Below are 10,000 nucleotides of genomic sequence, written 5' to 3'. Positions count from 1 at the left end.
ATCATAACAACAACAAAGGTAATGATAATAATAATATTAATAATAAAAGTAATAATAATACCACAGCAATGGCAATGATATCAAAATTAACAATAATATCCCAGTAATGAAACTGATAATAATAATATTACTAGCTATAGTAATAATGACGGTGACAGTGATAGTGTAATGATAATAATAACAACAATATCAACAACAACGGGTCCTGTCAATCCACAATAAGATTTACAAGTGACGATTCGTGTCCACAAATACCTGAGGCAAACATGGAAAGTAAATCCGAATAAGTTGGTGTAATACTAAATATTGGAAAGCGTTGAATGACAAGTCAGTGAATTTAATTATTATATAGTTATTAACAGGAATTAAATTTCCTTTTCCCATCTCCGAAATTCCCGCTGCCAGAGCCAGGGCAGCTGAACCTAGCCATTTTGTGCTTGATAAGCACTTTTTAAGCGGATTTTCGAGTCTGTGCTGATTCCTCTCATTTACACGGATGAATTGTCTTATCTAGGATGTCTCACCTTTGCCATCCTCGCCAGGGTCCATGACAAGGGCCGGAGAGAGAAAGGAAAGCGCAGAGAGTAGGATAAAATGCGAAAAACAGCGAAAAATGGCGAGCGAATGTTCACGCTTACGTCCGCCTCTGTTCTGCGCTCGGCTCGCCTCACTTGTCGCTGGGATTCGAATCTTGCAACTTTTGGGGAAATAAATAAGGCGTGTTGGCTGATAAGACTTTCTAAGAGAAATGTCATGCGGCTAAAATATCTTTCTTTCGAAAAGTGTATGGGCAGTTAGGTGTTATTCAGATTTTATGCAATAAAAGTTTAATTTCTCTTCGGTCACTCGTATATATTAGAAAATCCAAACAATATTCCCCTACTCTACTATATACCAATTCATCTAAAGCTGAATTCCCACAGTTTTTTTTTATATATAAATTGCAGAAATACGTTAAAATATATCGAATCTTTTCACACGCTAGGCTGCGCATCTCGAACGTCATTTGTCTCGCGAAAAAGTAAACAACAAACATGGCGGTGAGTAAACACGTGAAAGAAGCATTTCCTTATCTTTATGAGCTGTTTTACTGTTATGACCATATGAATTTAGTTTTGAATGTTATATTTGGCTAATTGTTGCGTTGCTTGATTATATATAAGGTTTACATATTATTGATAGTATTGTTATTCAGTTATATTATTAATTGTTAAAAGTATATGGGTTTTGATGATTTTAATGAGTGAATTACACATGGAAGATCAAGGATTATACCCTAGTCTCCAGATATATTTTTTTAGTTTATAGGATTCATTATGATAATTTATATACATTTAGGTTTTAATTTTCTACAACAACCACTTGCGCAGTGTTGGATAACTTTTTATTTAATTATGCATATAGGTATTTTCAAGACACTAGAGTCTAGTACTGGCCACGCTAAAACCTACATAATTGTTGGTCGATATCTTTTTTGCCAGCTCTTTTGGCACTCGTTTATAATTTCTTTTTTCTCGCTCCCACGTCACATATCTTTCTCATTATCAACTTGCAAAGGTGACACCATAGGTTGCAAATGCTTTATATTTGGTCATTTTGACCACTGTATGCAAAATTTGGTAATTTTTTATATTATGTAAATTGTTAGACTCATGCTTGTGAGAAATCTTGATAACAGAAGGGGTCATGAAATATATTAGAGAAATTATGTGGTTAAACAGGTTGCGACAGGAAGAATATAGAACAATGATACATAAAATCACAAGGAACCCTAAATAATGGGAAATGAAATGCTGCATATGTGCCCATCATCTTCGAAAGTCTGCAGACCGACTTGCCTTCTTTCATAAATCTCTGCAGGATTCCAACCTATCTTTCAAAAAGTCTTTGTGAACTCACACCATCCAAACCCCCAGTAGTAATTGTACAAGTTCTAATCAATAAACCATTTCACAAACTTTTTAAACAGTGTAAGATGCCATGACTGAGGGGAGGGTTAATGACAATTGGGACTTCCCAGACAATATTTATATCATCATATTTATTCTCCTGTGATGAAAATAAATCTGAGGATCATTTCCGTAGCAATCACAGCTGACAATCTTGATGCGTTTACTCCCATAGGAAGGGAGGGCATGAAGTATGTCAGGGAACTTATGGGGTAAAACAAACTGAAGTAAAAATAGAGAACAAAAATATGTGAAACCAGCACAGAAAAACACTTAAAATCAGCTGATGGACCTCTACGTATTTGTCCGCCATCTTCGAAAGTCTATTGACTGACACGCCAACTTTCAAAAATGTCTTTGGGAACCCAACCCATCTTTTGGTAAAATCTACTGGAATTCACACCATCCAATACATCCTGGCCAATAAAGCAACCTAATTCCATGTCACAAACTTTATTCAACAATGTAAGTTGTCATGACAAGGGGTGCCATTTGGGCACTGTCTGAGCTGAGGGTAGATAGGGGGCTCTGCCCTGCAACACCCCCCTGGAAACATTCTCTTCACCTTGGTATGGATGGCAAGACAACTGAATACATTCTGTAAAGAATAAACCAAACACCTTTATATTTCGAGACACCAACTTCCTTGCTTCTGCCCAATTTCTGGATGGCTTGGTTGCTAATTACTTTTTCCAGCAATTTGGGGCACTTTACAGGCTCATATCAAGCTGTGATAGTTGCTATGCTCTATTTCTTCTGCATAGCCTCTACATTGTTTTACAAAGGACCTGGAATCGACGCAATGCTGAAAACGAAACATTTTTCACCGCCGTTTTGTCAAGGAATGGCGATTGTAAGGTCTTGAAAGTCCTGGTGGAAAGCGCAAATGCACATCAGGTTTCCGTAAAGAATACTGTAAAACTATCTAAACATGTAAAAAAAAAATGTTTGCGTCAAGATGACCATTCCATATACTTTTTTTTTATTACACTGTAATCCTGATTGTCATACACTGCAAGTTTTCCCAGAATTTACATTCAACTTACAAGTAGGTCATAGACTCAAGTCTGTCATGGATTTATGCCTCATCTGCCCAACCTGTGCCCTAGAACACAATCTCCCAAACACTCCTTGTGTTTGATCTTATGCTTTACCCTGCCATAGATATTCAAAGGATTCTTTGTATTCCAAGGTGGAGGTTGAGAAGGCAAAACCCCATAAGGGATTTTGAAGGAGGGATAGCTGCCTGCATTACATGATTTAGTGACCTACTTCATACATTTCTTTCATATATTACCATGTAATTTCCATGATAGTCTTACCTTTGTTCCCCCCCTGCTATCTGGGCCAAGTTTGTAGTATATGGCATAATTCCCACATTTATTAGTTGATGGTGAAGGGAATTGATTTTTAACAGTATTGTCCTGATCAGACGCATGTAGGTATTTTAAACATTTACCTAATTAGGAATCAGGACAAACTGTATTTAACTATAGTGAGTTGCACTGGGTAAGGTAAATTTCTAGAACAGGTCCATCTGTGTGCAACAAAGTTCACAAAAAAATGCAGTGGTTGGGTTAAAGATGTACATTAGTTATGGTGAAAGAGTTGAAAAGTCTTTGGCTGTATCAACATATATCTGAACTCTATGTCTTAAGGCCCTCTCTGTGTTCTTTTACAGAAGCCAGGCAAGGTGGGCAAGGGTGGCACCAGCAGCAAGATGGGGAAGCGGAAGGACAAGAAGGAGGGGGGACGAATGTCCAAGAAAGTCCACCCGGAAAAGCTCAAGAACATCATGAAGGCAAAGGAGGCCAAGAAGAACAGCCGCCGCATGACCAATCGCAGTGAGAAAAAGAAAGAGAAGCGGGGTCTTCTGCGTCAAAAGGAAGCTCAGAGGGCGTACCAGGCCAAGATTGACGAGGATGTCGAGTACCAGAAGAAGCTTCAGATTGAGCTGGCTGGTGGAAATGACCCCAGGAGTGAGTAATGGGGCAGTCTTGAGCTGCAAGTGTACCGTTTTAATTTGTCTCTCATTTTCCTTTTTTTTCCATGTACTTTTTCCCAAATTTCTTTTTCATCTTTTCTTTGTCATGATTGTTATCCAATTTATAAAAATCTCTTGTTCTAGTATAGCCGTAGGAATATATATGATTCATGAACTTGAGATTTTATTTCATTTATTTCAGGCAATCACCAGGTAAAAGTGATGGACAAAAGGGAGCTGCAAGCACTTGTTCAGAGGTAAAGTGGAAATTCAGTTCAGTGTCTAAGAGCAAACACATGGACATGTACATGTATATAGTGTATAAGGCTTTTGACTAATATAACAAAGAGAGTTTTACAACTCAAAGAATGTATATTTCATATCTGTCACCTTATGACCTTCAGTATTTCCACACTCATCTCCATTACAGCCAGAAGAGAGTCCTGTTAGATGAGATGGAGGATGAACTGGCCAAGGAGGATGTAAGAGTAGGAAGGACGGCTGCAATCGAGCCAGACCCTCTCTCACAATACAAAAGTGTTGAAGATGAACCACGTAGCTTTGAAAAGAACCCCATACCCAGCTGGGTCAGGACCATGTTGCCCATCAAAAACCAACAGGGTGGTATTGTGGCAAGGTACCTGGCAGTTGATGGTAAGGAACAAAGAACTTTGGGTATAGGAATGAGACATTTCGACAGTAATGAACATGATGATACAGAAAAAGTTTTCAAAAAGTCACTGAAAATGACAGATATATATGTACTGCATGTTTTTTTACATAACTTCTTTTTAATTGCATTTTTTTATGAATGCCTTTTTGTTTTTCTTTTTATGAATTCAGCATTTTCATTAGATGCCTGTGAAACATAATCAATGACAGGGTTAAGGGCCCTGGAGAATCATGGAAAATCATAAAAATTGAAATAGAAATTTCCAGACCTGGAATATCTTAGAATTTTGTTTTCAAGCCTGGAAAATCATGGAAATTTACTATTTGTGTCTTTAAAGAAGTTAATAATCTGAATTTGTTTATTTTTCTGAGAAAGTGTTCAGAAAGAAATCAAAATCAACCTTAGAAAATTGAGGTAACTGAATAAAAAGTTGAAAAATTACAAAGCCTAAATTGAAACATGCTGATCCATTATAAGCAACTAGTCACTGGTGTCGATAAAGACAGTCGCAAGTCGTTGCTTAAATCTTTTATATTTAACATTAATTTAAAATTACAGTCATTATACATGTAATGGGATATATGTATGGTGAATATGCATCAAATGTTCAAGGAAAATGTGAAAAGAGTCATGGGAAAATTCCAAAATCTCTCTAGAAAGTCATGGAATTTTGATATCAAGAAAGTGTATGAACGCAGCAACAAGAATTTATCTGAAAAGATAATCATCTTGTAATAATGCAATACCAGTAGAGAGAAGGGTAGAAAAATCCCCTTTACCCTTCACCCTCCAAGTAAAACAAATTGACTAATGAAAGTAGAATATTAGTAATAAGAACAGACCAATACCATAGACATTCAGACAGTTCATCTATATATTTTTTTTCTTTCTTTCTTTTGTCCAGATAAGAAAAAGGAAAAGAAAGGTGAGGAAGAGGAGGAAGACGAAGATAGTGATGATGAGAGCAGTGATGATGAGGAGCTCCGTGTTGGTACAAAGTCCTATGTGCAGATCTTGGTGGAACGAAAACGCAAAATCGATCAGAAGAAGTTGGAAATTGCAGCTCTTGCCACAGCTATTATTGGAGAGCCAGAGGAAAAGGTGACTGTGCATGCACCTTTAGTCTTGTTGTGTTATTGCTGTTCTGCCACTTTTTATTTTTTTCTTGATTCTTTTCTTTGTCTCCTCTTCTTTCTTTTCTGCCTCCTTTTCCCTCTTCCTGCTTATTCTTCTCAACCTCTCAATCCCTCTCCTCCTCCCTCTATATTCTTATCCATCTCCTCTTTCTCCTCATCCTCATCCTCCCTCTCTCCCCCTTCCCCTCTCCTCTTGGTACCCTTTTTATTTACCTCTTTTTTTACCATATTTTGTCCAAAAGCAAATATTCTATAATCATATCCCTTGATAAACTCTGTATATATTGCACTGTGCATAGTAATTTTTGTTTTTATTTAGTTGCCTTTCCTGTTACTTTGTTTTATTTTGATTTTTCATTTATTTATGATATCTGTTTGTAACATAAATGTCCTTTGGTTTCCAGATCAAATTGTTGAAGAACTTAGAAGCCTATCTAAAGGAGGAGGACCCAGATATCGCCATTACAGTAAGGAAGTACGCAGCGCTCAGCATGTTTGAAGTCTTCAACCACCTTATTCCCACATTCGAGCTCGGAGAAGAAACCAAGGATCACAAGTCCCTATGTATGTGGTTTGTGTTATTATTACTAATTGTTTCCCTTATTTCCGTTGTTTCAATCACACTGCTGTACAGACAAGAGTGAATACCATGATATTAATAAAACTTGGAATAGATTCATCTACAATTTAAGAACATTACCCTTATAAAAATTCTTTTGCTCCATTTCCTAACAATTTGCTCTCTTCTAGTGAGAAAAGAGAAGAAACAAGCTTATAAATTTGAGGATGACTTGCTCTTCGAGTACAAGCAGTACTTAATCACCCTTGAAGCAAATTTGAAGGACAAGAAATTGCAGAATGAACATTCTAAAGAGGCCTTTAATGTGAGTAGAATATTCTCTCTCTCTCTCTCTCTCTCTCTCTCTCTCTCTCTCTCTCTCTCTCTCTCTCTCTCTCTCTCTCTCTCTCTCTCTCTCTCTCTCTCTCTCTCTCTCTCTCTCTCTCTCTCTCTCTCTCTCTCTCTCTCTCTCTCTCTCTCTCTCTCTCAGAAATTCCTGAGGCTGTTATAGAGTAGAGACCTCATTACATAAAAAAAAAAAAAAAAAAAAAGTGGGAGGGAGATATTCATCTACTCTGTAGGTGTAGTTTGCTATTTTCCCCAGATAGCGCACATAGGCCCAGCTACAAAGGTACTGGTTCCAGAGTTAGATAAAGTCAGAGGAATCCTGATTTTTAAGATTTCTCTGTCAGATATTATTCGTCCATCTTATATGACATTCTTCTCTCCCTCACTCTCTTGCAGCAATTGATGATCGCAATTCTCAAGTGCTATGGGGAACTCCTTTTGCGAAAGGGCCACTTCAACTACACATTCAACATAGTCCAAGTGATCACTCCATATGGTAGCTACAAGGTCAAGGAGGTCGCACAGGTAGTGCTGGATACCTTCAAGAAACTTTTTATTCGCGACAAGACTGGCGAGATGACTCTGGAGGTAAGCATTTAAGAAAATAGATGAATATATTAATCCATTAACTCCAGGTAAAAAAAAGAAAAAGAAAAGAAAAGTGAAGGTTTACCTTCACTTTAGGTGCTATTGCCTTAAAGTTTCACCATACAAATAATGTTCCTATTGTCAAAGAGAAACAAGCCCTGTCTGATGAGCTTGAAGCAGAAACTCCCATTCTCCCAGTGTCTTTCCATTATTTACTTGTGTGATTAAGTAATCAAACCTACCCTGGCTTTAGTTCCATTCTCAGTTCATTCCGTGGCACAATCGGAATTCTCACTTTCAGTGAATTCTGTTGTTGTATCCACAGGTAAAAAAAAAAAGATTCATAAATAAATGTTTCCTTTCAATAAGGGCTTGCAGCAAACATGGCATGCTGTCATCAGCTCATTTTCCCCAATCTTTCCCTCTCTCTGTGAGTGAGGTGATAGCAACAACTCACCTGAAGAACAGTGATGATATCCCTTCTTACTCCCTTCCCCCCACTGAATTGGTAACATGTAAACAAACCAACTATTTATAGATTATTATCACAATTTACTCTTAGGTCTAACAGTAAATTTTGCTAAATGGATATGCTCTCAAAGTAGAAATATGTAAATAAACATTTTGATGGAGTTTGGCAATTGTAAGTAGTCCACATATCTTGGCAATTATAACCAATGCACCATTTATATAGTGACTCAGTATTGATTTTAACATATATATATATTTATATATGTGTGTATGTGAGTGTGTGTTTATTTCCCCCTTTGTTTCTTTTCTTTCATTCCATCTTAAGAAATGTAAAAATTGATTCTGGAGCCCCAAAAATGGATGGTTTCCTAAACGCTGTATTCTCTTATAAAACGCCAACCAAGCAGGAAACTGCAGAGTTCTTAGAACACCCCTTCTCACCCACACAATTTTATCCTCTCCCACACAGATTGTAATGCAGATGGACAAGTACATCCGCAGAAAATTTTTCAAGGTGGAACCGTATTACATACAGGCTTTCCTCGACATCAACATTTCAAATGTGAAAAATCTTGATGCACTGATTGAAGCTCACCGCAATGCCTCGAAGAAGCTTACACACACACAAAAGCTCATTAAGAAAGTGATTGAGGAACGAGCACCAAAGAAGTCCATCAAAGAGCGGAAGGTGAGTGAGTGAACCTGTAGGGTTCAAGGCTGCTGCGGAGAAGAGATTAAGATAAACAATTTACGATAATCTCAGAAACAGAAACATTTCCATGTGTGGCAGCACTGCTTGATAATATTTACGGAGAGTCATGAGATCAACTTGGAAGGGATTTGATTTAATAGCTAATTATTGACCAGAACTCATATTTATATTTGTTTATATATTCTGCTTTTTTGTTTTTTATATATTAATTTTGTACATGGTGTTTTATTTATATTTCCTACACATATATATTTCTGTTCTAGTTTTTTTAACAAATGTCTTTTTTTTTTTTTTTTATTCCTAGAAATGCAAGAAGCAACGCATCCTAGAGGAAAAGATGCGTGAGTTCAAGGATATCAGATCAAACCGGAAGCGCCAAGAGGCTCATAGCAAGATCCTGCAGATCGTCTTTGGTATCTACATCCACGTACTGAAGAGGAAGCCCAACAAGGTGCTCAATGAGGTCGTCTTGGAGGGACTTGCAAAGTGAGGGTTTCATATTATTTTGTACAACCTTATATCCTTATCTTTACGCTCATCCTACTATTACTCGTCCTCCTCCTCCTCTTGCTCCTCCTCGTCTCCTCCTGTCCTCCTCTCCTCCTCTAGGAGGTATTTAGATATTTAAGTATTTAGCTAAATAGATGCACAGTACAAAATTATTCTATGGATCAAGATACTAGCCTTAAAAAGTCCGCAGAGCACAGATAACCACCTTTTCTCCCTTTCCTCTCAAACAGATTTGCACATTTGATCAACATTGAGTTCTTTGGTGACCTGCTTGATGTCCTGGGCCAGAAAATGCTGGAGGGCACCATGAACTTCCGCGAGTCCATGTTCTGTATCAAGACAGTGTTCACCATCCTTTCAGGCCAGGGCGAGGCACTCACTCTAGACCCCAGGCAGTTCTTCACTTATCTCTATGCCAATATGTTAAAAATGGGCCAAGGTAAGGATCATATGGGCAACCTGTTGTGTAAAGGGAGCTGTAGTTAATTGCAAGCACCTTTTTAAAAAGTTTTAACAGTTTACATAATAATGATGACCATAATGATACCTGCACAAGTAATTTTCTTGTGTACTCTATTTTAATCTCGGAAAAATAATGATCGACATTATGCGTTTGGTTGATCACAAGGATGGAGTTGATGGAGTTATTTGAATTATGTTTTTCTTTCCAGGGACCAAGATCCCTCCACGTCCTCTCTTTCCCTAACACACCTCTCCTTATTTCCACGTCACCCTATCTTCTCCCAATTTTTAGAAATGATTATTACAATCTCTTTCATTTTCTTTTTCTTCCTGTCCAGATGGTAATCAATCAAACGTCTTCCCAACTCTGGATGCCCTCAAGATGATGCTTGTGCATCGTCAGCGGTGTGTAAATTCAGAACGCAGCTTGGCCTTTGCTAAGCGCCTGGCCACACTCTCACTCGCACAACCCTTCCACAACAACATCATCGCTTCACTCTCTGTCCTCAGGGGTATCGTTCTGGTGAGGATATGTTTAGATATGTTTTGTTTTTTCTTGCTTTAATTTTCTTTAATTGTATTTAAAGAAGGATGATTGACATTTTAAT

At 37.6% G+C, this 10,000-nt stretch overlaps 3 protein-coding genes across 4 annotated transcripts in view; 1 reads left to right on the top strand and 2 right to left on the bottom strand.

Annotated features, from left to right (window-relative positions):
* The window catches only part of LOC113828627 (uncharacterized), a 7,817-nt gene extending 7,137 nt beyond the window's left edge, over positions 1-680 (bottom strand). Inside the window, exon 1 of the mRNA XM_070130262.1 lies at positions 525-680. Coding sequence (XP_069986363.1) covers positions 525-549 — 25 coding nt within the window. The 5' untranslated portion in view covers positions 550-680. The remainder of the gene's footprint in view (positions 1-524) is intronic.
* Positions 1-10,000, bottom strand: part of LOC113816244 (Kv channel-interacting protein 4) — a 521,919-nt gene that overhangs the window by 239,223 nt on the left and 272,696 nt on the right. The window lies entirely within an intron of this gene.
* Positions 899-10,000, top strand: part of Noc3 (Nucleolar complex protein 3) — a 10,793-nt gene continuing 1,691 nt past the window's right edge. Inside the window, exons 1-12 of the mRNA XM_027381618.2 lie at positions 899-1,040; positions 3,631-3,928; positions 4,136-4,190; positions 4,364-4,587; positions 5,511-5,707; positions 6,147-6,306; positions 6,493-6,626; positions 7,046-7,237; positions 8,178-8,396; positions 8,725-8,906; positions 9,161-9,369; positions 9,731-9,915. Coding sequence (XP_027237419.2) covers positions 1,035-1,040; positions 3,631-3,928; positions 4,136-4,190; positions 4,364-4,587; positions 5,511-5,707; positions 6,147-6,306; positions 6,493-6,626; positions 7,046-7,237; positions 8,178-8,396; positions 8,725-8,906; positions 9,161-9,369; positions 9,731-9,915 — 2,061 coding nt within the window. The 5' untranslated portion in view covers positions 899-1,034. The remainder of the gene's footprint in view (positions 1,041-3,630; positions 3,929-4,135; positions 4,191-4,363; positions 4,588-5,510; positions 5,708-6,146; positions 6,307-6,492; positions 6,627-7,045; positions 7,238-8,177; positions 8,397-8,724; positions 8,907-9,160; positions 9,370-9,730; positions 9,916-10,000) is intronic.

Source organism: Penaeus vannamei, chromosome 15 (assembly GCF_042767895.1).
Source record: "Penaeus vannamei isolate JL-2024 chromosome 15, ASM4276789v1, whole genome shotgun sequence".
Classification (NCBI taxonomy): Eukaryota; Metazoa; Arthropoda; class Malacostraca; order Decapoda; family Penaeidae; genus Penaeus; species Penaeus vannamei.
The sequence above is the reverse complement of the archived record's forward strand: the minus strand, read 5'-3'. Positions and strand labels throughout refer to the sequence as shown.